The sequence below is a fragment of the Gymnogyps californianus genome, chromosome 17, assembly GCF_018139145.2.
Source record: "Gymnogyps californianus isolate 813 chromosome 17, ASM1813914v2, whole genome shotgun sequence".
NCBI lineage: Eukaryota > Metazoa > Chordata > Aves > Accipitriformes > Cathartidae > Gymnogyps > Gymnogyps californianus.
The window spans coordinates 3,313,057-3,340,669 of record NC_059487.1 but is presented as its reverse complement, the minus strand read 5'-3'; the positions used below and the strand labels follow the sequence as shown (position 1 = coordinate 3,340,669).

Below are 27,613 nucleotides of genomic sequence, written 5' to 3'. Positions count from 1 at the left end.
GCGAGTCCCCCACGCGTGGGGTGCAGGAGTGTGGGGGCTGCCCCTCTTGTTCCTTCCAGTGTTGTCTTCCTTATCTGTGCCTGTTGGTGGGTCACGAGCTCTGGCCGTTGCCTTTGCAGAATTTTGGGGTGACATTGCTAAAGAGTTTTACTGGAAGAGTCAGCACACGGGACCCTTTCTGAAGTACAACTTCGATGTGACAAAGGGGAAGATCTTCATTGAGTGGATGAAAGGGGCGACCACCAACATCTGCTACAACCTCCTGGACAGAAATGTCAATGAGAAGAAACTTGGGGACAAAATTGCTTTTTACTGGTAAATTTCTGTTTTTATTATGGTGTAGAAGGTGTGTAAATATCATGCTAAAGCGTACAAACAGTGTTGATTTCTACGAGGTGAATTAAAACATGGTAAAACCTGAGAGGCTTTAATCTTTACATAGGTACAGCAGGTGTTTGCTTTCTGTGCGTTTGAGGAGAGCTGTGCAGTGGAGCTTCTCTGCCCATCCTGGGATGCACTGAAGTGGCCCAGCATAGCAGTGGGGAGCTCCTGACTTCCAGCTCTGCCTTTGCAGTTGTACCTGCTAAAAGCTAAGAGCAGTCAGACGGTGTTGAGGCAGGTGCCACATTTCCCGAGTGAAGTACGTAGGTGTGGGGAGAGACATGGGATGAGGAACAGCTAACATCCAACAGCAAATAGCTAATAAAACCCAGCTCTCCCGTCTTCACGTTTTGTGAGTCTGGCAAGTTTCCACTCCTGTGGCAGAAAGGTTCTCCTAAAACCTGAGCTTATATATTGATTCCTTGCACTTGAACATGTATAACACGGTGATGCTTTCAGAAGGGCTGGCTTCTCTATGTTACCTTTGGGAAGAAAAGTTAACTTCCAGCCCTATCTGAAGTATGTTTGTATTTTTTTACCCGAGTAGTTACTAGTGTTAAAAGCCATGTGAAACTTGAAATTTTCGTATTGATGCAAAATAGGTTTCACTGGTGATGTCTGAGATCCAGAACTAATGCTCCCTGCTGAACTAGCCCAGCTGGCACCACAGCTGTGTCGCCAAGCTGAGAACACTGCCTTGCCCACCCGTGCATTTTGCTGTTTCCCTTGAACTAGCGTGCATTTATGTTGCATCGGTATGACTGTATGTGGCATTACAGAAGCACAATTAAATGTACCACTTGTTAGGGATGCAATAACTTGTTGGGTTATGGTGACTCCCTTCAGCAGAGCAGCTGGAGAAGTCTTACTGTCATTGCAATAAAAATACCAGATGCTCTAATGATGAACAGTTATGCTGCTCTGAGTGATTTTGTGCAGCTGAAGGGTTCCCCCCCAGTCACCTGGTGTAAAGGTGACTCGGGGCTACCCCGCTATGGAAAGGAACATGTTTATACCAGTGTAGTTCTGGCTGTGACTGTAAAATTGGGTTCATACTAGAGTTTCTATCCATAGAGCTATGGCTTCAGTAAAAGAATTACACATACTACCTAGCAAATAATCATATTGGTAAGACACAGGTGAAATGGTGGAAGGTATTCACTTCCCTGCTAGTTAAATACCTTCTTTAACTCACTCAGATATAAAATGACTGCAGCTTCTGAATGAAAACTCCCTTGTAAACTCGTTCAGGTAAAGGTGTGCCAGCAGACAAAGCCATTTGGCAGGCCAGCGCTGGCAGCTGTGCTGGGGTTTATGGAGGGAGTGGCTGCATCCTTGTTTTTGCACCTAAATCTTTGGGTGACAGCTAGGCAGTGGCCTACGGCTTTCATTTGGTCTTGGTGAAGATTTTTCTTGTTAGTTATTCTGGCAGCCTTTGTGGGGATTTTTGTGATGCTGAGCAAAACTTGGAGCGGATGTTAAAATGGTGGGTGTCTGTCAGTCGTGGTGTTCACAGTGCTGAAAAATAAGGTCTCTCTTCCTCCTTGGCAGACAGTTTTCCCTGACTATTTGGGATAAACTCTTTGGGATAGCATGGTTCTGTCACAGGTGACCTGGCACAGGGGTGTCTGGAGCGGTCTGCTGGGAATGTCGGTGGGAGGGATGGAAGAGGCACGCTGAATGTGACGTGCGGTACTGATCTGCGAACTTGTGGCACTGAGGTCTTGAGGAAGCGGGGCTAAGGGTTGTGGCTCGTAAAATTACTCCTGTAGGAGCGTGCGCATGCCTCTCTGGACACACGCTTTTCTTCAATAACAAAATGCAATTGCTGTCGTCTTGTCCTGTCACATTTTGCCTTTAACACTCTATTGAACAAGCCTGCTTTCCTAAAACACTTGAGACTTGTCACACTGTATGAAAGGTCAAAAAAGAAATGAGAGCTTCTGAAAGCCAAAGAGGATTCCTGGGAAAAACTTGGAATTTTTTTTTTTTTTAAATACCTTGGCCACTTGCTTGCTTCTAAGAAAGTCTGTAGCCTGCTAGATGGGAAAAAGTGCTGAGCTTATACCAAGGTATCAGTGACTGCCCAGCTCTGAGAGCTTTGAAAAGATACAAGACCGTGGTCTTTGCTTTCAGAGAAGAGAAATTAGGGAAAACATGAATAATGTTTCAAGGCATTGCTGAGTGTCTCTGAGAAGAGATGTGTCCTGACAAAACTTGGAGCTGCCGTGCACTGCTGACTGTAGCTGTCTCAAGTTTTGCATGGACTGCAAGGAGCGAGCAGTTCATCTGGATCTGTTATGGCCAAGCTGCTCTGAAGGTTCCTGCACCACCAACAGTCTAGGACTGCCCACATTGGCTCCACTCAGAGAGTCTAATCCCAAGCCACGTGGAATTGCCCTTTCAGCACAAAGGGCAGTACATGGGATTGCTTCATGCTGCAGAACTTGTATGTAAGTGATGTTTACTGTCGTGGTATCGTCCTCCTGGTGCTGTTAGGACTATGTAGTTCAAAATTACCATCCTGAGTCGGTAGGAAACACTTGCATTTTCCCTGTTGCCTGTTTCACTATGATATCTCTTGCTGCTTGTGAACATTACAAGTATTTCTGTTTCTGCTGCTTTTGATTCCTCTTTCTCTGTTTGGTAGTGCTGATATGGCCTAAAAAGGAACAGAAGCTCCAGGAAATGTTTCTGAAAGTGCTGTGCTCAAAAGCGCAATCTCTTTCCTAATTGCATGGAAAGGCTGAAGTCAGTAACACTGGTTACTGTGCAGGTGAATACTGACGGTGGCTTTCATGGGCCTTGCAGGTGAAATGCACTGGACAAGCTAGCCGGGACACTGAGGGCACTTGCAGGGGACTTGAAGCAGTGCTGAGGACTTTGTCTGTGGTGGGTAGTGTTAGAGCAGGAGCACAGTATGCCTTCACTGTGCTGTAGGCGTACCTGCGTCGCATGGACAAACCCTTGGTTCTGTGCTGAAGTGCCTGTTAATAATCTCATATAAACATCAGCCTGGGCAGCTTGTGGAGGTAAAAATATAACCAGGTGGGAATTCAAAAAGAACACCACCTATTACAAAACTTGCTCTAATTACACCCCAGGGTGTGAAGGTACCTGGATGAAGCCTGTCCTCTATGTAACCTGTACATAGCTGAAGCACTAACTTCTTGCCTTTGTTTCTCAAACCAGTCACCCCAGCTGCAGTACTGGTGGTGCCTGGTGGGGCCAGGGAGCAGGGGCAGGAGGTAGAGCTTTGCACGCTATTTTTAGCCTCCCTGTAGCCTAAGTGCATGTGCTTAGCAGGGTGCTGCTGGCTTCTGCCATCTTTGGGAGAGTGTATCAATTTTCTGCTTTCTTATGCTTGCATATGAAATAACACATCTAGAAAGGAGAAACAAAGATAGTAAAGGCTGCCAGAGCTTACTGGAGCTTTGTTTAAACAAAAGAATAACTGCCTATAGTTCCCATTCTGGGCCTAGAATAAACATGACATGCAAAGATAAAATGGAGAGGGTGGTATTTTTTTTTTTTAAATGTAATAAAGGATTTAGGGGCTTGTAGCTGTGAGATTTCTTCCAATAAATCTTTCTGTAAGTAAAAAAACCAACATCTATAGAGCATGTTTATAAAAAACAAAAAACAAACCCAAAACACACCCCCAAAACAAAAAAGTCCAGCACACTTCTGGAGGTTTTTATTAGGAAACTGGAAATAGTTTTTGGACAGCAGCCTTCCAGAGAGGATACAGATTGTCAAACACTGGTTCGGTCTAAATGTGCTGTTGGGGCCAAATGGGACAAGACCACGCCTGCGGGTTCCTGGGGCCCCTGCGGGCTGCTGGTGCACCTTGATCTGGTGGCTGTTCCTTGCCATGGAGTGCTTCATTCTGGAGTGTGCCATCCCGGAGTCAAAAATGAAGCCAGATGAAGCTGTGTTTCAGTTGCGTTTCTGCTGTAAAGGTCTGGACCTCTTCTGTTAGCAGAAATTATCTTGCCTTAAACTGCTGAGAACAAAGTGCTTCATCTCCATAATCCAGAGCAGCACTGTGTTTTGTTTTTCTCTTTAGATACCTTCACAGGTATCAGTCTTCCATTACAGTCACGTGCACAGATGCTGTGACTGAGGATGCTGGCTGTTAACACCCAGACTTTCAGAAGTGCTTAATTGTAACCAGCTTCTGCACAACGTACTCAGCTCTACTACTCCCACTGGCTTCAGGATTTTGAGTGTCCCAAGCCAAACTGACTCTTCATTTCTTTAGTAACTTCCTGGATGACTTGTCATACTTCCAGTGATGCAGCCTCTTTCAACACTGTTCTGGTAGTGAAAGTGCATCCCTAAATCACACCATTTGTTTAAAAAACAAAAACTCACCACTGGGAGGTTGCTTTTACTGATACACATTTGCGGTGTGTGCCTGCAGGCTGCAGTCAAAGCTATGTTGCACGTGTGACCAAACAGCCATACCCAATGCTGCTGTTCCCCCGTTACTACTGTTGGAGGGATTACTTCCGTAGGGGAATCTGAGTAAGCTCTACAGCAGTGAGAAGTGTTATGGAAAAGTTACCATGTGTTTGGCTTATGCTTGCAGCACTACTGGGGCTCAGCACAGCTCCTTTACCTGATGGGGATTCTCCATGGGAAAAGGGGTGGCCCCACTCAGGCCTGAAAATCAGAGAGGCTTTCTGGGGTGCATCCTCAGCAATCCATGTCATCTCCCCATTGCGTGTGCTGAGAGTGGAATGATAGATTGGCAGATATTAATTATTTTGGAAGCATTGCTGGACAGTACAATGTTCTGCTTCTGGAAATCAGACAGATTAGGTGCACCTAAAGGAGGTAATAAAATACATTGAATGTACTTGTATTTTATTAAGCTATAGATCTTGTACCCTCCTTCAAGGGCAATGATAGTTGTAGCTTTCCATCACAGAAAGTGTAGCTGTCTTCAGCAATAGAAACCTGGTATTAAAACAAGAAGTAAAGGGAGTAGTTGTAGCTCAGACACACCCAGGTCATGTGCCTTCCTGACTTCTTTGGTGGAATTCTTCCTCTCCCAGTATGGTTAGTGCTGTGGCAGTAGTGCAAACAGCTGCTGTGTTCGGATGCTCATATATAAGTGCAAACTGGGATAGGAGGGACTCATAGCCTGTCCTCAGATGTACCTCCTTGGCTCTTCTCCATTGGTGGATGGAGTCTCTATCTTCAGCTGTGGGCTGTTTAGAGCAAGGCCATGCTGGACTCAAAATTAACCGATTTCATGTAATCACGCTGATTGTCCTACTGTGGGTTTGGTTGCAGATGAGATACGAAGACGGCGCTGCCCCAGGGCAGCGTGGTGATGCCTGCTTAAGGGTTTGGAGATTCTTGGTTTGGCCTGAGGGGCTGGAAAACACAGGGATCATGGTCTGAAGCTTGTTTCCAAAGGCTATATGAGTGTGTGCTGAGACCTGGCATCCACCAGTTTTCTCCTGTGATATCTCGAGGTTCTTCTGTCTCAAGTGTTTCTGTTAATGGCTTGCACTTGTGTGCTGCATCCTACATCCTCTTTATTACTAGTGAAATCTCTGAGATAGTTACCAGGTGAGTGGTTGTGCCAAAGGATGGACTAAATATGTGAGAGCAGCAAAATACCTTCTGGCAGGTACTGTCCTGTGGGCTTCCAGTGTGGGTGGTGTGCTTTCCCAGATGTTGTGAGTCAGGTCTTCGAGCACCATGTTACTCAGACAGCTGGCAGGCACGGGGTCACTTGAAATTGTTTTTCCCTTCTGAGGGCTGACTCGGAAGCAGAGCTTGACTCATCCCTGTCAGGTACGCATGCTGGTTTGCAGGGAGATGCCAGGAAGGATGGTTGGTTTGATGTTTTGGAGATCTCAAGCCCCGTTCCTGCTCTGCAGAGCCTTTTCTGTCGTAGGATGCAGGGCAGGAGCAGGGAGCCCGCAAGTGCTCTCAGCCTTGTGCTGTTCTGCTCTGCAGTGCAACAAAGGAAGGGGACATGTATTAAAGGTTGGTGACTGCTTGATTACACGGTACCTGTGGTCTCCTGTGGTTTTACCCATTCAGCAGCACTCCTGGACTTGTGCCTCCGTGGGAGAGCACTTGGCATTATTGAAGATTTTCACTGGAAGTAGCTTTTACTGAGCTCACATAACCTGTGATCCTGCTTCTGTAGGCAGAATGGGACTTATCTCCTCTGTTAAGTCAAGTCTGTAAAGAAAGAAGGTACGTGGGCAGCACTTGTGTGGTTGCTCCGTGGCTGAGCAGTAAGGAGAGGGGTTACGTAAGCTCTCCTGCTTGGGAACATGCACCGGCAGCAGCCTTGAATCAGGGGAGCAGCTTTCACTTGGGTTGTGTCAGAACTGTTTGCTCCCAGCTTTTTGCTCTGAAACCCTTGGTAGCTGCTACTGGCAGGGATACAGCATCTGTCTGTATAAATACAAGGGAATATCCAAGAAGTATTTGACCAGATAAACAAGTTGGATGTCAGTAAGCGCCCAGGATTAGATGGCACGCGCCCCAGAGAACTGCAGGAACTTGAATGTGAAATTGCAGAGCTGCTGGCCAGGGTATGCTGTGTGTTATTGCAAAGGGCTGTTGTGCCAAGGACTGGGAGGTTGCCAGCCCCACTCTGTCTAGAGAGGGCAATAGAGGGGGTCCTGGGAACCGGTAAAGCTGACTTGCATCCCTAGTGGTACAGTGGAATCGGGTCACTGTGTGCATGGACCAGCGCAGTCTGCTGGGAAAGGTGATGGAGCTGCTGTGAAGTGAAGTCCTGCTGGCAGACCTGCCAGAGTGCAAGGCGGGTGGCACTGAGTGCACGGATATGCCTGTTTTCAGATCGCCTTCATGAGGTTTCCCACAAAAGGTTGTTCGAGAAAGTAATTTAACTGTGAATGGAAGAAAAGTCTTTCTACGGAGCTGGTTTAGCCTTACCCTTTGCTTCCTTGCTTTTAATGGTCACTTTTCAGGACCAGCAGCAGGTCCCCCAAGGATCAATGTTGAAACTGAACTGCTGATGGTGGCCAGGCTCATGTGCCCTCCATAAACAGCATCTCCTGCTTCTGCTTCTGGAGACAAAACACTGGACCCTGGTTCTGACCCAGCACAGTATTTTGTTTTAGTCTAAGAGGCTCTTGGCTGAGCTGCTGTGAACATCCCAGTGCTGAAGTGCAATACTGCTGTGTGAACGAGACCTGTGGCGACTTTTATGTTCTTATTTAGTATTTTTTCCTCATGCTGCTCATTGCTCTGACAGAGGGTCTGGCTCTGTTGATTCAGCACAAGGGACTTAATAATTTTTCACTAATTGCTTCTGACACCCCTATCTTAAAATGTTGGCTTATACCCTGTCCAAAGCTGCCTTTCTGCATGGTTCTGGGTGTGTGGTTGCACAATAACTACCTGGGGGAGTAGCGAGGGGTATGCGTGCACAGACAATAGCTCCCAGATTTTCTCAAATCTATGAAACTTGTATCTTGTAACGCTGGCAGGTATTACAGGTACCTTGATATGTTTGAAGAATAGTTTGCTTACTGGTGGGAGGGGCACCGCGGTTGTGCAGTGATGGCATATTGTGAATATTGGCAGGAGAGTTGAAACTTGGGGTGGATAAATGGAGTTCATGGACAGGGAGGATGGTGAACTCCTGTACGGATTCAGGACATGAAAGATCAGAGCCTTCAGTTTGCTCATCAGACTAGAAAACCTGATTACTTTATTTTAGCTGTGTGAATGGTTTGTGTGTTCTCCCCTGGCACCGTGGTGTGAATGGAGCAGAAGCGGACTCAGGCTCGATGTGGATGAGACTTGATCCGAGTGGGGGCGTTTACAGGGGACAAAGTGATCAGGCTTTGCCAGAAGAGGTGCGAGTAGGTGCTTGTTCCAAGCATGGCATTTTTCCTGTGGGTAGTTGCATTTGTTGTGCCTGGTAGGCTTTCTGTGCCCAGACCTGTTAGGCTGTGGTATTGATTGCCAATGCTTTGACAAGACCTCTTGACTCCCACCAGTGCAATGAGCTTGCCTTTTTGTCCTGTGCCCAGCTCTGCGTCAGAGTTCTACGTGGCTGGAGCAGAGTTTCAGTTCTCTGTTTGCATTTCTGCACATCACTTGTAAATGTCGAAATGTGGTGTGATATGAAATGGCGAGCCCTGGCAGTTCTCCGTAAATTCAAAGCCCATCGTTTTTGCAGATGTCACCGCCCTTCTTTAGGGGAATCCCTCAAGGAAATCGATGGCCTTCCTGGTTACTTTTTCACACCTGGGTACCTGATAGTGAAGCATGTTTTGCGTTCCTGTTGCTGCTGACTATCTTCTAAGAGATGTTCCTTGTATAGAACGAGATGACAGTCCACCAGGTGACATCTGGCCATCACCTGTAGAGGTTTCTGAGGCATGAAGTTGAAATGTCCACCAAAAATCTGATTAAAAGTTTCATTTCCTATCATGGCCGTGATGGATATTGTTTGAGCCTCCATTGAAATCAGCTTGCCTGGCTTTCAGTGTTTCTAGAAGGTCTTGAAAATTTGGCAGCATGCTCCATCCAGAGATGCAGTATTTCCCAAAATGGGGCATTTCCCAGCTGCAGGCGGCTTGTGGACTATTTTACTTACAGAAGCTTCATCCAGGATATGTTTCGTGGCCCGACTGCAAATTGTTTAACCAAGGAATCAGCTGTGGTGTGCTGGAAATAAGCTGTCCTCCTGTTGGACTGGTAAAAATAGTCCGTGCTCCTCTGAAAATATTACTTAGGGTAAACATGTAAAATGTTTCCTCTTGTGTCAAACTCTCGCATTCTACAGCATTCTGTGGATTTGGCTTGCAGGGTTAGAAGTACTGGCTGAGGTCAGCCAAACTCGATGACTTACTGCATAAGTCTTGCATATGAGCTCTGTTGCAACAGTATGTAATTATTTTGTTTAAAAAAAACTTTAAAATTTTTTTGTTTAAAAATCTTAAACTTTCCTCTAAATAAAACAGGTAAAAAGCTATCATTTTTCTTCATTGGCTCTTCTGTGCTGTAAAACGCTTAAGAAAGTAAGAACATAATTAGAGTTAATGCATATTTGCTTGACTTGGTGGTTACTCAATATCAAATGAGTAGGAAAAATGTGAAGCCACAGAGGAGCAGAATTCCCCTTGCTGCTGAGCAGATCCCCATCAGTGCAGAATGGCTGCTGACACCATCGCCGGGGTATTTACATGTGGTCTGTGTTACTTGTAAACTACCTTATTTTGTCAAATGTGGCAAAATAATAGTAGATTTCCCTTGAAGAGGGGCTTGCTGACTGCTGTCTATCTTCTCTAAAACTGTTACCCGTGAGTGTTGTGGCTCTCAGGTGTGAACGCAGGCTGTACAAACCCATCGCATTGACTTTACTCGCTCGCTTCTGTTGGCTGATGAACCAGCAGCAGTGTAAGATGGGAGGTGTTGGTTCCTTTAGAGATGTCTGAGCATCTCACAGTCTAGAGAAAGGGGCTTGAAGTAGATTTTATGGCATAGCCTGGTAGGTGAGTGGGAAAATTGGAGGGAATTCTGGACGGTCAATAAATAAACAAGTGATTTTGGAGCAGTGTCCACCTCCAGCTGGGTTCTGTGCTGTAGGCATTGCTCAGGGTATGGTGAAGTGAACAGTGGTTGGACTGCACAAGATAAATATTATTTCTTTAGATGCCTCTGATACTTGTTCAGGTTCTGAAAGGCTGCAAATAGAAAGAGTAGCTGAGAACGTATTTAATGAGAAGGAAGGACAGAAAGATTGATGTGGTTTTTTCCTATGGGACACTAGCAACCATGCAGGATGTTGGGTGTTTTCTTTGTAGGCTGCGTTTCCATATGACTATTTTTAAAGGTGATTAGAAGACTGATTCCCTGATCATAGAGCAGATGGTGGCCCAGTGTCCCTTTAGAAATACACTCCATTTTAGATATTTTGTAAAATACAGGTACAGTAATGCCTGTGTTTGAGTCAGTTGGGCTGGAGAGGATGGGCATTGGGGGCTGGACTGTCGTGGTTTAACCCCAGCTGGCAACTAAGCCCCACACAGCCGCTCGCTCACTCCCCCCGGTGGGATGGGGGAGAGAATCAGAAGAGCAGAAGTGAGAAAACTCGTGGGTTGAGATAAAGACAGTTTAATAGGTAAAGCAAAAGCCGCGCGTGCAAGCAAAGCAAACCCAGGAATTCATTCCCCACTTCCCATCGGCAGGCAGGTGTTCAGCCATCGCCAGGAAAGCAGGGCTCCAGCAGGCCTACTGGTTACTTGGGAAGACAAACGCCATCACACCGAACGTCCCCGCTTCCTCCTTCTTCCCCCAGCTTTATATGCTGAGCATGATGTCATATGGTCTGGAATATCCCTTGGGTCAGCTGGGGTCAGCTGTCCCGGCTGTGTCCCCTCCCAGCTTCTTGTGCACCCCCAGCCTGCTCGCTGCTGGGGTGGGGTGAGGAGCAGCAAAGGCCTTGGCTCTGTGTAAGCACTGATCAGCAGTAACTAGAACATCCCCGTATTATCAACGCTGTTTCCAGCACAAATCCAAAACACAGCCCCATACTAGCTACTATGAAGAAAATTAACTCTATCCCAGCCAAAACCAGCATATGGACATGGTGCATCATGCTCTGTAAAGCACACGGCTCCTGCTTTGGCATGGCACAGCGCTGTTTGCCAGCCTGGTTTGAGTTTCTTTACAGCAATAGGAACCCATTCATCCTAGGTATGTGTTCAACTTTTAGCTCAGAGATGGATTTGACAGTGGAGCTTTGTTAGGCCCTACCTACGTGTATGAGGGGCACTGGAGGGGAAAATCATAGGGTGGTTTTAATGCAGGTCTCAGAGTTAACTGTATAGTTTTAGAAGGTGATGCTGTTAAATCGATAAGATTTTTCTTTTCCCTGGGATTTCTGTTGCCAGGTTTACTCAACAGTGTTCTCTCAGTGCTGCCAAATATTTCTGAACATACTGGGAAAACCTTTTCACCAGCCCCTCCCAGGCTACGCTCCATCGCTACGCAAGTTCTTCTTTCTTGATCCTTGTCATGATGCAATGGGATTTGAGCATGACTGCAGGGACCGTAGAGGCTGAACTTTCTGGTAAACCTTTTACTCAAAAAACCTCTCGGCCTTCCCAGAACTCCTTTGGATATTTGCTGCCATGCATTACTGTGGTGGGAGACAGGTGACGTTAAGCATGGGCAGGGCTGGGCAGTCTGTCCTGTTATTATGAAATGTTCTCATGAAGGTTTTTTGCAAACCCGTTTTGGCCCCCCCCGGCTCCCTCCTGGAGTCAGCGGTGCAGACTCTGCTGGAGACCCTTCTGCTCTGGGCAGTCTGTCTAGGAGCATTTTCATATTGAACAATCCATGCAAATACAAGCATTTTTTTCCGATGAAACAGTGTCTTTTTCTGATTATCTTGCACAGCTGGTCTCTCCAGATTTCACATTTCAATGTAATCTGTGTTCTCAAGGACAGATTTTAAAGGGCACTCTCTACTCAAGTGCCGTTCCTGTGTCAGGTGGGATAAGCGAGTCTGGGGGTGGAGGGAGAAATTGTATTTTTTTCAGTTTTGGTGGCTGTTGTTCCCAGACTACCAAGCTGTCTCCAGGCAGACGCTTCTTCAGGCTGCAGGTTTCCTGGGTCTCCTGAGAACAGCCAGGGCCAAATGGCAGCAGGAGGTTTGTGAGCAGCTGATAGCCACGGTAGCTGAGCACGCAGCCCGTGCGTGCTAGCGCAGGCGTTGGAAAGGCCCGGGGCTCTCGCTGCCCATGCGGCTTGCACGTGAGCCCATTCCCCAGATGGCAGGAGCTCGGCCCAGCCAAGCTCTGCCTGGCATTTCGGCTGCTCTAATTCTGGACGCGGGGCGGATCGGGAAGCCATGAGCCCGTCTGGCTGCCCCCAGCGACCTTGCACGTGAGGAGGTGCCACCATGCAGGAGCCTGCGGTAGAGGAAAGCTCCTTCCTTCGCCTCGTGCCATGCTCTGGGGACAGGCTGCTGGTGGAGCAGGAGCTGGAGACCTTGCTGTCTCCATCCCATACCTCTCATGGACCAGCTTGGTCCCATGCTTAGGAGTGATTTTGGGCTCTGAGCCTTTTTTAGTTTAGATGGCACCAGAGATGTTTTAGGGTGAACACTCCCACAGTCCCCGTCTCTGCTCTACTGGAGGCTTTCTGCAGTTCCCCACTGTGCAAACTCTTCCTGTGACATTGCATCATCTGGGAAAGGGTCCTTTCCCTCTTCCAACATCTTTTTCAAACTGGGAATCTGTGTTTTCTTAAGGGTGCTTTCCAGTAGCTAAAATGTGGAGCCTTTTTCCTGCATTAAGCAAAACTGCGCTGTGGGCTGCTGTCACCTCTCTGCCGGTCAGGGAATGAAACCTGGTAGGTTTAAGGTGGTTTGCTTTGCTCTGAAAACTTACCTTCCAGGTGCCTGCCCCACACCCCAGCTGTGGTTGGTAACTTTGGGTTAATGCTTTTATTTGAGGGTGATGTGGTCACAGGAGCTTAGAGGAGAAACTTAAATAATCTTCAGCCCCTTTGGTCCTCAGTGGGAGCATTTACAGGGGTCAGATAGGCTTTGGCTTTGTGCCCTAGTTTGCTTTGGTCTGTGATTTTTCTGTTTCTGACTGTCTGCAGGTCTGCAGATGGTCTGGCAGATCTTGAAAACTTGTAACACTTCACTTGCTCGGCTTCATTTCATCATTTCTCCTGTACACCAGCTTCTCTTAGTGGTGTTATAACCCTTGTAAACCACAATTATTGTCAGCAATTACATTGAAAACCATAATTCCCACTGATGCAACCTGTGCTTCTTGCTGCTCCATGCAAATGCTGAGGCAGCGTTGCACAGGGAAGCTGTATTCATCCGTTACTCAAACAGGTTATGCAAATAATTTTTATTTAGGAGTCTGGTGAAAGAGAGAAACCAAACAGCATTGCTGATTCGTTTTCGGGTCAGCTTTGCTTGGTCTGTTTGGGTGCTCTGGGAAGTCTGCATCCCCTTGGCCACTGAGCTGTAGCAGGTTAAGAAGTTACCACCTCTCCCTACTGCTTGTTATCCTACAGCTGAGATAGGCTCAGCTTGCTTGGATGGACAATGTAAGGCTTGCTTGGTTACGTGATGAGAGATTGAAGCAGACCAGTGCTTTGAAAAGTCCTGTAGTCAGCCCTGGCGCTTGGCAGAGCACAGTAACTTCTTAACCTGCTTTGGTACAAATACCCAGGAGCGCATCTGGCCACAGCTTCCCTCTCCCACACTGCTGCTCCGCATCCCTGACGGCTCCACAGGGTCAACATTTGAGTTAATGTGGCTCTAAAGAAACGCTTACCTACTCCTACAAACCACCTTCCCTACTACACAATGTACGTACAACACTAAATCTTCTGTGAGCCTACGTGGTCACTCTAACGGGGAAGCTTAACCTTGATTTAGCTACATGGGCACCAGGTGAAACAGGTCTGGGGCTCTGCGTCTCCAAGGTCAGACTCCCAGCTGAGCAGGCAGGCAGTCCGTGAGCCTCCTGTCAGCGTGGTTGTACCACAGAAGTGACAAGTGTTCAGGTTTCCCACCTGAAGTTTTCTTCCTCCCCTAGCCCAGGGCGATTTCTCCACGTGATCGTTTCTTGCTGAGATGCTGGTAGGGCCAGCGAAGGCGTGTGCCGTGGGGCTGGTGTGCGTCACGGTGCCTGTTCAGAAGCAGAGAGCCCATTATTTTAACTGCTGGCAGAAGGGAGCAGTATGATAAGTGCTCTGCAGAGCCTGTGCTTCCTTTAATACGTTGACAGGGATCTATGTTGTGCAGACCTGGGTACTGCCGTCCTGCACGCTGCTGTGGTGATGGTCCCCGATGCCCTTGGGCTATCTGATCCTGGCAGTGAATGGCTGCAGGCAGCTAGAAAGCTATCAGCTTTGCATGAAACCTGACTTTTTCAACAAAGCACCAATTTCTAGGAGAAGGCCTACCTTGGAAGGTCCCCAGTTGTGCATCTGTGTATTTAGTTTAAAGGACTCGCATTTATTTAGTCAATGCATGGTTCAGCTGAGACCATATGGCCAAAAAATGCCTTTCTCCAGCTGAGCATGCACACAACATGCAGTATGTAAAACATGGGCTTCTCAAGTACTAAAAAACTCAAATACATTCCTGCTGTGACCCAGATGATACTGTAGAATTTTGGATTACTAGTTGCTAAATGCAGGTCTCAGTTTGAGGGAGATGAGAAAAAAGTCAGGCTCAAACTGTGTTTCGCCATGTATTTCATCTAATGATGTATCTGGGAGGTTTGGGGAGCTGAAAATTGGTTTTTCCTTTCAGAAGAAGGCTTGCTGTTAGATCAAAGATTGCACACTCGCAATCGCAGCAGTGCCACTGCCAACTATTTTCATCACCAGTTCTTAAAAAAGGATATATTTGGGGGATGTTGGATTCTGCGGGGCTTGGGCTGCACGCTGTAGGTATGGAGGTGAGCACTGTGGTAATGTTTTCAGAAGTGTGAGGGTTTTTATTTTATTTTTATTTCTTTTTCAGTTTAATTTGGACAAGGGAGTCTATGTGAGGGGCTCAGGACTGACAGCTCTCGCTTATATCCGATGGGCGCCGAAGGGAAGATGCTGCTCACAGAACTTTGCTGCCAGGAATTTACAGGCTCACTTTTGACGCACAGAGTACTTGGTAGCGTGCGAGTGGGCGCTCCTTTAAATGCCCCATCTAAAATACATAATTCTCTGGGCTTTTGTGCTCGAGAAGAGGACAGAGCAATCTCTGAGTGCTGCTGTAGCCTGCTGAGTGTAGCTGTGGGCACTCCAAACTATTTTCAGACACGGGGAGACTTAAAGCAATTGCCTGCCCTTGAGAGGCTGCTCAGAGGCCTTTGCCGGTGATGCGGTGAAAGGAGGTGTCTTGTCCTGTAGAAACGTGGACGTGATTCATTTCCCATTAAGCGCAAGATCGTCTTAAAATCTGAAGCCTGAGGTTTCCCCTGCTGATGCATTTTGCAGTCATGCGAATGAATGGAAAGGACTCTGAAAGGCCTCTGATAATCCTTGCAAAAGTTTTAACTTCTCCTTGACTTTGCTCTGCGTTTCTCCCACGGTGCCCCATGCATGCTGACTTTGAGGACAAGCCTGGGTGCATTCCCTGGCCTGAATTTCCCTCCCGAAGCCTGGCAAGGAGGAGGACCTGGCGTACTTGAGATGCACTTCTTGTGTGCAGGGAGAGCAGGGATGTCCGAGCGGTGCCTTGCACCCGGTGGCTCAGGGCAGGGCAGGTCCCTGTCCCTCAGGGGTACTACGTGTGGGAGGCACCGTAGCTCTGCCTGGAGGGGGGTACGCAGGGCTGCTCACCCCCGAAGTCACAGTTCGGTGTGGCCTGGCTGCCAGGCCAGCATAGGGTGCTCAGCACAGCCTTTTACATAGGCTCTGTCTCCATCCCACCATCAGCCCATCTTGCGGCAGCAGCGACCACCCCAGCCTGAAGCACATCAGCGCCCGCGGAGACCTGTTTGCAGAGCAGGGCACGGCCAGGCTCTGTTGCAGTATGTTGAGGAGATGCATTAGAAATGCAGCCAGTGAAGGCTCAAGGCAGGGAGCTGAGCCTTCCTGCAGTGCGGGATTGCAGGGCTTGTGTCGGAGGACTCCCAAGTTTTGCATGCAAAGCAGAGCCTTCCTCTCCCTTCTCAGGCAGGTATTAAACCACCGAGTTGATGGCACCAGGAACCAACATGCTTTCTGCTGTGTCCTTGGCTAAATCTGCTGCCAGCCAAAACAGCACTTCACCTACAGCGCCCAGCCGAGCCCCCAAATAGCACACACGGCCGTGGGCGGGCTGCCTGCCTGCCTACCTGCCTTACATGGGAAGTCTTCCAGATGGGACAGCCTGTCTTTCCTCCTAAAGTGTTTCTCTCTTAGTAAAGGTTGTAATTAGATCCTACGCTGCAGCAGAGCACGGCAAAGGGGGGTCCCTCCCCCTGCCCTGTTCTGCAGGTTTACGCTGGGCTGGGTTGCACAGGGCCTGCCCGCAGCACCCAGCAGACCCCTGTGCAGAGATCTTCAGGTGAGGGATTAGTGGGCTGGGATGCTCCCGCTTGCATTTGGAAGCATTGTAATTGTCTTTAGGAGATATTTCGTAGCAAGGCTCATCGCTGAGGGGCAGAGCTGCACACGCAGTGGTACTGCACGTCTGGAGCCAGGCAGGTTTGCACAGCGCTAGCCTAGATGTTGCCACACCTGCGGTGTAGATCCACCAAGGAAAACCTCTGCACGGTGAGGGAAGGCACTCAGCGTGCAGCCAGATGCAACAGGAGCAGATGCTCTTCCTTTGAGCCAGGTCAGTTACAGCTGCTCAGTCCAGCACTGAAATCAGCTGTTGGATCTTTGACTCTCAAGTAATAAAATCAAAAAGGAAACTCTCTGATTTCCTGGTTCCTCTTCACTAGCCGAGAGCCCTGCTGTAAGAGACCTCGTCTAATGGTTTCACATGTCATTTAGCTCAAAGTGACGCTCTTGGTTATGGTGGGAAAAGGAGAGGAAACTGCTCGGATGCCAGGGCTGCGCCGCCTGCCCTGGGCACTGTTCTCATTCCCAAGCTTTTCTTTTTCTTTGTATTCTTGTTTCTCTCCTCTTGGCACTTAGAAGAGGCCAAACTTGCATAAAGGATCAAGCAGGGAATTCCCTTTCAGGAGCCACTGGTAGGAAGACACACTGCCCTGTGCATGTCAGCACAGGTATCGATGGACTTGGTTGCTGCAGAGCGCCATGGAAGCCAGGAGTATAACTCGGTATCAAGAGGGATAAGTCAAGTTTGTAAGCAACAGATCCAGGAGTAGCTTTTGAATGGGATGATCCAAGTGTAACCACCAGTTCTGAAACCCCTGTCCTACACGGGGCAGGAGGCGCAGAGCTTGTGTCAGTGGGGCTCTCCCAGCTCTTCCGCTGTTTCCACCAGGACCGCGTCTGCCATTGGAGCGCGTGGTCACTGTTGTGCTGACACAGAATGGCACAGAATTACACGAGAAATGAGAGTGTTTCTTTATGTATTTCTGCATCACAGGAGCCCTCCTTCTGTTTGTGTTGCTGGGGGAAGGGGGAGCAGTGGTTAGTTTCAGCTAGAATTCAGTACATATTTTTTGTATGCTCTGGACTGTTTAAGATGTTAAAGAAGTGAGGTTTCTGTTCCCAAGTTAGACGGAGCCTGGCTGCAGTCCTAAGGGAGGACACGGCATGGAGGTGCTTCCTGGCTTCTCCCCAGCACCGGTGTTGTTTTTCATTTGGCTGCGCATACTCAAGGGGACACTTTTCTTGGGGGACTATCAGCTGAGAGTGATACCCCTGTTCTTTCATGGATCGCTAATGTTTCTGTGCTGGCTACCTTGGGGAGAGACCTGGGAAAGTGTCTCCTTCCTTCCTGGGTCTGGGAGACTGCTGCTTTGCCGAGTGTGAAGTCATTTCAAATTCTTCGTTAATCTCCTGATCCGTTGGGAGTGCCAGCTCATTTGCATGGCTGAAGCGTTGTGTCATGTTAAAATTAGCTGGTTTTTACTTTGGTAGCAAACCATTTCCCTGGGGATGTGACATACCTGTTCCATCTCTGGGTGCAGCTCTTGGCTCTTCTTCCCATCGGTGTGTCTAATGGCAAGGTCCCGCTGAACTGGCACCTGGGCTGCAGGAGCCCAGAGCTGGTTCATGGAGGACCACAGAGAGAATAATGCAGAGCAGGCATGGCACTGAACAAATATACACGGGTATATTTATATATGACCTTGGAAAATAAGACAGCACTTGGCATCCCATCCCAGTCCATCAGATGGTAGGTATTTAAGGGCTGGGTGTTGCTGCACGACAACATTGGCCAGTGTTTCATGCAGACATATCTGCAGGCATAAGTGCATGTGAGCAAGGGTGCCATGCCGTAAATCCCAGCTTGCTCTTGAGCGTGTGCACTCTTAGCTTTGGTTCTGTGGGACCCTTCTTGCCTCTCTGAAAGTACCATGTATTTCCACTGCATGCATTCAATTGCTTTCAAGTCTAGTGATCTACACAGGAATGGGGACTTTGGACTAAATTTTCCTTCTATTGGAGAACTTTAGTCCAGAATTGGATTTCTGGGGTTTGGTTAGTCTGTGCTCCGAAGGGCAGGGGAGGACATACAAGTCATCAAAAGCAGTAAGTACCTCTGAATTTGCAGCGTCACTCTTACCTTGTAATGCTTGTACAGTAACAAATATTACCTTGCTTTTCCAGGGAAGGGAACGAACCTGGTGATTCTGCGAAAATCACATACAGCGAGTTGCTGCACAAAGTCTGTCAGTTTGCCAATGTCCTCCACAGCCAAGGTACACAACTGAAGCAATAGCAGCGTTGGATACTGGGAAGGCATTAGACTAGGGTTTTGGAGATTGGGTTCATTTTTTGTGTGGTTGCCAGTCTGTTGAGTAATTCTGTGCAAAATGCTTCGCTTCTCTCTCTGCTTCCACAGTTGTGAAGCAGGGTGGGTGCAGATTTGCTCTGCAATGCGCTTTTGGAGATTCATCTCTGGCTCTGTCTGTGAAAACTAATCAATGCTGGTCATGTCAGCTGTACAAGGAAGAAATCTGTGCTCAAAACTTCCTGCTCTGGGGTTTTCCAGTAGCAGTGGTCAGTGGTTAAATTTCTGCCTCCTTCAGGGGCTGTGTCTGATGAGAACGTGGAGTGTTCATTGCAGTCATCTTACAAGAGTCATAGGGCTTGAAAGGCAAAACCCAAGGCTGGTTCAGCTCTAACTCCAGCTGAAGTTTTATTGTGTGCATATAAATGTTGATTTTAAAAGCATTAATTTCTTTCTATATCCTGTTCTTTTGACATGTGATGTGTTCATTTTGACAAATGCCATGTTCATTTTCCCTCCACAGGCGTGAAAAAAGGAGACCGAATTTCCATCTACATGCCGATGATCCTGGAGCTGGTTGTAGCCATGCTTGCCTGCACCAGGATTGGAGCTCTGCACTCCGTTGTGGTAGGAAGAAGCCCCTTGTGTTGCTCTCGGTGCTGAGCTCTTTGGGGGGAGCAGCTCTTGTTTTCAGGAGAGGAGCTGGAAAGATGGGTGCTGACCATGAGATGGATGGAAACTAAATTAAGGTGCTGTTGTTTCCTAGCCCTTTTCTGCATTAACTGTGGAACAAGCTCCTTTAGCTCTCTGCATCAGTGCCTGGTGGTATTGTTTACCATGGGTGAACTGCACAGCTGCTGTTGGGTTTTTTGGGTTGTTTTTTTTTTGTGTGTTCTTGCTGACTTGGCTGTGTGATCTCTATCAGTTTGCAGGTTTCTCGGCAGACTCTCTTTGCGAGCGGATTCTTGACTGCGGTTGTTCTCTCCTCATCACGGCAGGTAAAACATGCGTCTGTGCCCGAGTCATTACTGTTGCCTGTCTGAAAGGTCTTTATTTTAAAAGCCAGATGCATTTGGAAATGGAAGAGGAAGGGGCAGTGCTTCAGCTGAGCTGCCGCAAGGCGGATGCACTGCTTGTAGCTGTGCTTGAGTACCGGTTTCCACTTTGAACGTACAGTGAAGCATCTAAGCAGCCCACCCACTTTGTCCTGTAAAGCATGATGTCACCAGCTGCTAATAACATGTTTCCAAATGCTTCTCATCCATGTTCCTCTTCAAAATCAGCCAGCTGTTTGCAAGATGTATCATTTATGAGGCAGTCCTAATATGAGAATTCCCTCCCTTCCCAATTTCAGGGACGTTGCTGCTGCAACTCTCAGCCTTGTAAAGCAAGGGGTCAAGAAAGTGGTAGTGTTTGCATGTAAGCCCACTGCGTTTCCCCAACTGTTTTTTGCAATAGTGCAAAAAAATAGTGTTTTTATTAATAGGTGCATGGCATGGAAAGGATCCACAAAACTGCAATCTGTGTTCTGGCTGCGTTGGATTATTTCCCACAGAATATTCCTAAGAGACTTGTCGGGTCAAACTGGAACCTCTCCCAGGGAAGGAATTTCACCATTTCTCTTGGCATCTGTTTCTCTAGGCTAAAAGTGTGTATTAGGAAACCTTTCCCATCAGCTGCCTGTCTGCTTTCCCTCACTCCAGTGCATGAGCTCTGCTCTGTCCTCCTGAAACTGCTTGTTGCTGCCAGCTGTCCCAGGCTGCCTTAGCTGTGAAGCCCCTCTAATGTTTTCCTTACCATTTTGCAGATGCCTTTTATCGAGGGGACAAGCTGATCAACTTGAAGCAGATTGCAGATGAAGCCCTCCAGAACTGTAAAGACAAGTAAGTTTGGATTCCCTTGTGAGAAGGGCATTGCTGCTGGAATCTGCTCCCTGCACAAATGGAAATGGAAGTTTTCATAGGTGGGCAGACTCTGCAGCAGGTCAGATGCGAGCTGCACTACATTCATGAGCCTTTCAGAAGTAATACATGCTTTGGCTCCCTCTTCTTAAAAATATTTTCTTTTAACTTTCCTCTTGTCCGTTCTGACCTGAAGGCCCGCATATTGGGTGGGAGGATTTGCTGGAGACAGAGTGATCCACCATTGTTACGGCCCATGGCAGGTCTCCCAGTTTGCAGCAGCAGCTCTTGGAGTGAGAGGGAATAATGCACTGCCATACCAGTTGTGAACAGTTGGACGCAGTGCCATGGGGCACGTCAAGAGGAGGCTTAAGTCTTGCTCCAAAGCCACTAATTCAACAATAATGAAATAAACCAGAAACAATTCAAGTTTGGGAAATGGCTGTGTAAACAGGAACAGGCGTTCCTGTTGACACGCACCAGCATGTGCTCAGGATCTGGGCCTGACTGCGCACAAGTATATGGTGAAGCTGCTTTATTTTTCTAAGCATCTTCACTGAGGTACTGTAAACCATAAAGAGATAGACAGATCTATCATCAGATTTTACAGAAAGGGAAATAATGATGGTGAAATGACTTAGCCAAGCTTACAGACACAGTCTCTGCGTAGCTTGTATCAGACTGAATGTGGTCTTGTAAGTTAGATCAAACATGAAAATTTAGGGCAGATAGTCTGCATGTTAGAAATTCAGACTCTTTAAAAGCATTTAAAACTCCAAAACTTGAGAACTTAAGTTTATATGTCTGTAAAAGTAGGTACCTGGGAGGACAGAAGTGATCCTGAAGTTGGGAATTAACTGGTGGAGACAGCGTGTTGGTCCCCTGACCAACTGAAGGGAGATAAGATCATTTTGTTTGCATTATAGGTAGGTGGTGTTGGCCCTCATGAAGGGATGAACACCCACTCTTTTCCTTGATGTATAATCTGACTTTGGAATCCTGTTCTGGTTTTGGCTGGGATAAGGTTAATTTTCTTGTTAGTAGCTGGTACAGTAGTGTGTTTTGGATTTAGTGTGAGAATAATGTTAACAACACGCTGATGTTTTAGTTGTTGCTGAGTAGCGCTTATCTTAAGGATTTTTCAGTTTCCCATGCTCTGCCAGCAAGCAGGTGTGCAAGGAGCTGGGAGGGAACACAGCCAGGACAGCTGACCCCAACTAGCCAAGGGATATTCCATACCATAGAATGTCATGCTCAGTATATAAACGGGGGGGAGTTGGCCGGGAGGGGCAGATCGCTGCTGGGGCATCGGTCAGCGGGTGGTGAGCAACTGCATTGTGCATCACTTGTCTTTTCTTGGGTTTTATTTCTTTTTTTTTTTTGTTATATTCCTTTTCATTACAAATATTATTATATTTTTTATTATTATTCTTAGTATTATATTTTATTTTACTTTAGTTATTAAACTGCTCTTATCTCAACCCACGAGTTTTCCTTTTTTTTCCCCCGATCCTCCTCCCCATCCCACTGGGAGGGGGGAGGCGTGAGCAGCTGTGTGGTGCCTAGTTGCTGGCTGGGGTTAAACCACGGCAAAGCCTTTCCTCCTTCTGAATCAGACAGTCAGTCACGCCTAGGGATGGGAGCAGCCACCTAATATCTCCTGGGTGCTGTGGGAGGTCTTGTTCATGGTCACAGGTGGGCAAATTTGGGATTTGTAAGGAATCTCCCAGCAGTGACCTGTGAGAGATGCTTGTGGGATCCCTGCTTCCTCCATAGGCATCGCACCTGATGATAAATCCCCAGTAAGCTGTGCACAGACCTTTCCTATTCTCCAAGCTCTGTTCCTGTGGCTGGTGTCCCTTGGCAGTTCATGGTGTGCCTGGAGTTTGCACAGCAGCATATGCTCTAGCTCAACAAAAGCAGCTCGGGGCCCCTGCTCTGCCTCCGGTGCTGCCTGTAAAGCCCGCGAAGAGCAGGCCTAGCCCCTGCCTCAACAGCCTGATCTGACAGCTCCTGCCTTTTACAGGGGCTTCTCTTTGAGAAAGTGCATCGTGGTGAAGCACCTGGGGAGGGAAGAGATAGCGGTGGACGGGACATGCAGCAAGTCTCCCCCTCTCAAAAGGCTGTGCCAGGACGTACAGGTATGCTCCTGCAGGGATGAGAGGGGGGATTTTATTGCTATGGGCCTGAGCCCAGCAAATCAATCAGTGCAAAACCACTGCAGTGCTTCTCTGGATGCTCCTGTTCCCGTTTTCTCCCTTCCTTGCTGTTGTTGCATTGCGAGTGAGTCTGAAAAATGGTTCCTTTGCCTTACCGAGATCCTCTCCCTGCTGCTTCCTTTAACACCGTCACTAGCTGCCAGCCCGCAGGACCCCTGAGAGCACAGCGGGGTACATCTTCCAAAGCCACTAGGACAAGGACAAGTTGCCCATTTTCCTCTGCCCAGTGAAGGACTTTTCCTTCCTAACCCTGTATCTGTCTCCCCTTTTGTGCAAAGACCAATGCCATCCTGCACTGTAGCTGTGACAGCGGAAGCAAGAGAGAAAAAACAGGAGATTTGTGCTCGTGGCGTGGGTTCAACACAGCCCCCCAACACGACAACAATCCTACGCTGAGAATAGTGCAGTCGCTGTGTAGCTGGCGCAGTAACTGTCAGCTGTTGGGGCTGGGGCTTTCCCTTGCAACTGAAACCAGATGAAAGGATGTGGGCCAGAGGCATGTGGCGAGATGGGGGTGGAAGGAGGAGAAGGTGTCATGGAGCCATGGCTGCCTGCTGAGCTCCTGAGGCTGGCGTGCAGTCCTGCTGCATCCAGCAGCTACCTGCTGCCTTCATCCGTTTAAAAGGCAGGTTGCTTTCAACTGCCCAACAGCTCCGTGTCTTGCAATGGTGTCTTCTGTCCCTATGTGTTTGGTGGTTATTTGCATTGGGTTATCCCCAGGCTGCCGCTTGCTCGAAATGGATTGTATTTGGGGAGCGCATTTGAGCTTTGGACTCTGCTTCCGTAAGGGATGGTCTGTGCACATCCCTGGAACAAGAAGTCCAGCAGATTCTGTATCTTTAAGTTAATTTCCCTCGTTCAGCTGTGTTGATTTTATTGGGGTGTTGCTTGGTGTTTGCCAGCCTGGCAGTGTTACATTGGCCTCCTCTGCCCCTCCTCTTGCGAGGGCAGAGTAGCTGCAAAGGGGTGGGAAAACTGGAGCAGACCAGCCTTCCTGTGCGAGGTCTCCCTGGTCGGGCGGTTGCAGAGAAGCCTATCCCTGTGCTGGTCGCTGTTGGTGAGGTGAGGTGGTTGTGCAGAATGTCCCAGGAGGAGGGAGGAGGCTGGAGGGGGTCACTCACCCTTTGGCTCTTGCTGCTCTACTTGTTCAGACACTTTATTAAAGATTGCTTTCCCTTGTGAGCGCATTTTTACCATGCCATTGGCTTGTGTAACGCTGTCGGAGTGTCCATGGGCTGTATGCCGGCTCTGTGCTGCTGTACCCAGCTGGCCGTGTGCAGGGGGTACGTAGGGAAGGTGATGGAAACAGGCAGGCTTTTACTCAGAGGGCATCTCCCCGCCTGGCCCCGGATCCGAGCGCTCTCCAGCCTGCCGGGATGGTTTCCCAACATCCGGGCCTGTGGGCTTCCAGCTCCCTGCCTGCAAAGCCCGGTGTGGATCCTCCGCTTCTTGACTTTCACACCCTCTTTGTGGATTTTTAACAGGAAAAAAAGACTGAGAGCTCACAGAGACTCCATCCCAAGGTATTTACACACAGCACTGCCTTCCTCCTCGTGGCACCTCCCCTCCGCTTCCCCCTCCGGTGCTCCACCTTCCTAACCGCTCCGACTCTGCACGGCCACACGTGCCTTCCTAACTGGGTTACCAGCACTTGCATGTTAGTGATAGATACCACTCGCCGCTTGGCCAGAGCTGCCCACGGTTTCGGGGTGAATGCAGTGCCGCCAACTTTGCTGCCGGAAGCAAATCTGCATCCGTAAAAGCCCCTGAGTGCACGTCAGCGTGCTGACGGGGGGAAATGCAGAACCACTGGGATGCGCTGTCAGCGTTCGGATGACGGTTCGTCTCTCTGCCTCTTAAAACCAGTTCTCGCGATGCAATTCCCTTTGCGGTGGGGCTGGCAGGGATCGCCCGCAGCTTCCCGGCTGCGGCGGTGTGCTGTGGGCAGCAAACCTGGAGCTCCAGACCCAACATGCGGACTCTGCCCACCCCTTCCAAGGAGTCGTGGCCTCAGGACCCCATGAGCAGGCAGGCAGAGGCAGGCCTGGCCTCAGGGGCTGCGTGCCGTGGGTCTGACCTCCTCCGTGGGGCAGTGGAAGTTGGGTGCTAAAATGGAGGGATCCTTGAAGGAGGGATGCAAGAAAGCAACTGTTGGATGGGCTGGTGTGAGCCTACCTGGGGTTTGTTTGACCTGGTGCCTTGCTGGGAGCTTGCTGGTGGGACAGACTTGTGGAAACTGCTTCCCCAGGTAAAGCCAGGAGCCCTGGGGATGCGTGAGAGCTTTCCAAGTGGGCTCGGTTATGCCGGGCTGTCAAGCAGCTAGTGTCCCCTGCACCACATGTGCAGGAGCTGTGTGCTGGGCCGTGGGGTCCTGGTGCCTCCAGATGTCACATGAACATCTTTAGGGCTGCAGAGAGTCACTGTGTGACCCCATGGCTGCTCTCCATGCCTCTGTGCACCCCAGCTGAGGGAGCCGTGGGGACTCTGTGCAGGCCGTGCCTGCGGGACGGGCTCTAGCTCTGCAAGGAGGAGATGTGCCCCGCTGGGAGCTGCAAGGCTCTGGGTCAGCGTGCCTGCCCGTGCAGAGATGTGGGAAGTGGAGGTCTGTGCTGAGGCTGGGGAGTGTTGCCCGCTCAGCTGCCCCCACGCTCCTCTGAGGAAAGGCGAGAAGGTCAGGTAGAGTTAGGTCTTGCACTCAACTGTGCCACCCCGGAGAGGCAGCCAGCCAGCACAATTCTCGGCGTCACCTCTGCCCATCAGCTGCAAGCGTTGGTGGCTCTGTTACAGCTCTGGCATCCTCAAGCAGCTCCTTCGGGCAGCCAGTGCTGGGTGGTTCTGCATTGGAGCAGTCACTTCTTGTCAGGATAATTACCTTAAAATCCAGATGACAGATATTTTCAGGTCTGCAGGGCGAAGCAGTGTGAACCCAACATGTTCCTGTTTGTCTCGGGCCACGCTGCCATAGGGGTCCCCGCAAGGCGTGTGGGACCGGTGGGTGTGTGGCTGTGCTAAGTGAGGCTTGCTGCTTTGCTGTTCGAGTGCAGCTCGGGGCAGGCCAGGAGGAGCCTGTTTGCTGTGAGAGCGCAGAGCAGCTGCGGCTGCAGGCCCTCTCCTGGCTGCTGCTGCTCCTGAGAGGGATTGATCAACGTTACCAGTGGTTTGGACAATCTGCTTCAGGTCTTGCAGCCAAACCGTGTTTAAAGGTTTTCCTTGTGGCTGTGGGCTAAGAAAAGGAGCTTCTGGAGTGGGAGCTGCAGCTCTGGTGCATGGTTTGCAGCAAACAGCTCTGGGGCAGAAGCTGTGCTGTGAACATCTGCCTCAATGGTCTGTGAGGGGGGTGAGGTTGGGGCTGCACCCCTTGTCACCCCTCCCTTGCTTTTGGGTGGGCCTGTTTCTAATCTTCTGCTTTTCTCAGACCTCCTGGAACCCAGCCGTGGACGTGTGGTGGCACGAGCTGATAAGCAGTGCCAGCACGGAGTGCGAGCCCGAGTGGTGCGACGCGGAGGACGAACTCTTCATCCTCTACACAAGCGGCTCAACTGGGAAACCCAAGGTATGCTTCCCAGCTTACCGCCCACGGGCCAGGCTGAACCACAGTAACACCTCAGCTGTGGGAACTGGTGAGGGTCATGTTGGGAGGCCCCAGTAAGAAGAGGAGCCACGGAGGTCTTGGGAAAAGGGGCTGTGCTGGTCATTCCTGTTCAGCTGCTGTTCGAGCTCAGTGAACCGGTGATGCCCAGCTTGGCCTGGGAGGGTGAGGGCCCTGGGGGGAGCTTGCCCTGACAGTTGTGTGCCTTCTCCTTGTAGGGTGTGCTGCATACGGTGGGTGGATACATGCTTTTTGCTGCCACCTCATTTAAATACGTGTTTGATTACCAACCTGAGGATGTCTACTGGTGCACAGCTGACATTGGATGGATAACAGGCCATTCCTACCTCGCTTATGGACCCTTGGCAAACGGGGCAACTAGTGTGTTAGTAAGTGCTGGAAGGCAGCTGGGTGCTTTTACTCCAAGAAAGTGGAGATCGTGGTGCTGAGCTGCATCCCTGCATTGCTCTGTGATGAGCGTGCTTCTCACTTGTGTGCAGTGCCCTGGGCTCTGTGAGGAAGGATGACGGTCCCTAAGAAGAGCATGGGTGACTGCTCGGTGGCAGACGGGGGGGCTAGTTTGTGTGTGGCTTTTGGGTGGTTAATTTTTCAAATGCTTCCCCATTTCTTTCCCTTAGAAGTACAAGCCTTGTGTACCAGGGCAGCCAGGGCTGCTGTGGGGTAATGTGAAAGTTGGATCAGGAGCAGGGAGTGATGTTTTCACTGCTGATGCGACAACCTGCATTTAACTCCTGTGCCTGTATCTCCCTTGGCAGTGTACGGCTGTAACTTGTACACAGATCAGGGAGCCAGAGGCCTGTGCCCAAGATTCCCTGGGGAAATGCAAGCAGGAAAATCACTGTCAAGTTGGGGGAGTCCTTTTTGGGGTTCGTGGTACTTTTGGTTGTGGTTCTGTCACTGTGTTTGGACCTCTCGCCCTTTACCATTTGGGCTGGTGGGACTGTGTCACTGGGGTAGCCACCCCAGTGCCCATTCTGCTAGGGTGTTTCGGGGGACATTTGCTAGGACACCTCGGTGGGGTGATGCGAAATCCATCCCAAGGAAGCAGTAAGAGAGGTCCCTGGACTGGGCTGGTTTCACTGCGTGGTGCCCTTGGCATTCCTGTAAGGACATGCTAGGATCCAGCTGCTGTTCCCTGTTGCTCTCA

The 27,613-nt window shown here is 49.3% G+C and overlaps 1 protein-coding gene across 2 annotated transcripts in view; it reads left to right on the top strand.

Annotated features, from left to right (window-relative positions):
• ACSS2 (acyl-CoA synthetase short chain family member 2) overlaps positions 1-27,613 on the top strand; it is a 34,854-nt gene that overhangs the window by 303 nt on the left and 6,938 nt on the right. The window contains exons 2-10 of one of the 2 annotated variants that reach the window (XM_050907232.1): positions 120-315; positions 18,613-18,704; positions 19,260-19,363; positions 19,662-19,734; positions 20,544-20,619; positions 22,664-22,778; positions 24,341-24,379; positions 26,272-26,409; positions 26,664-26,834. In XM_050907232.1, the coding sequence (XP_050763189.1) occupies positions 227-315; positions 18,613-18,704; positions 19,260-19,363; positions 19,662-19,734; positions 20,544-20,619; positions 22,664-22,778; positions 24,341-24,379; positions 26,272-26,409; positions 26,664-26,834 (897 nt within the window). In that variant the 5' untranslated portion in view covers positions 120-226. The remainder of the gene's footprint in view (positions 1-119; positions 316-18,612; positions 18,705-19,259; positions 19,364-19,661; positions 19,735-20,543; positions 20,620-22,663; positions 22,779-24,340; positions 24,380-26,271; positions 26,410-26,663; positions 26,835-27,613) is intronic. The other variant, XM_050907233.1, reaches the window with a different exon arrangement.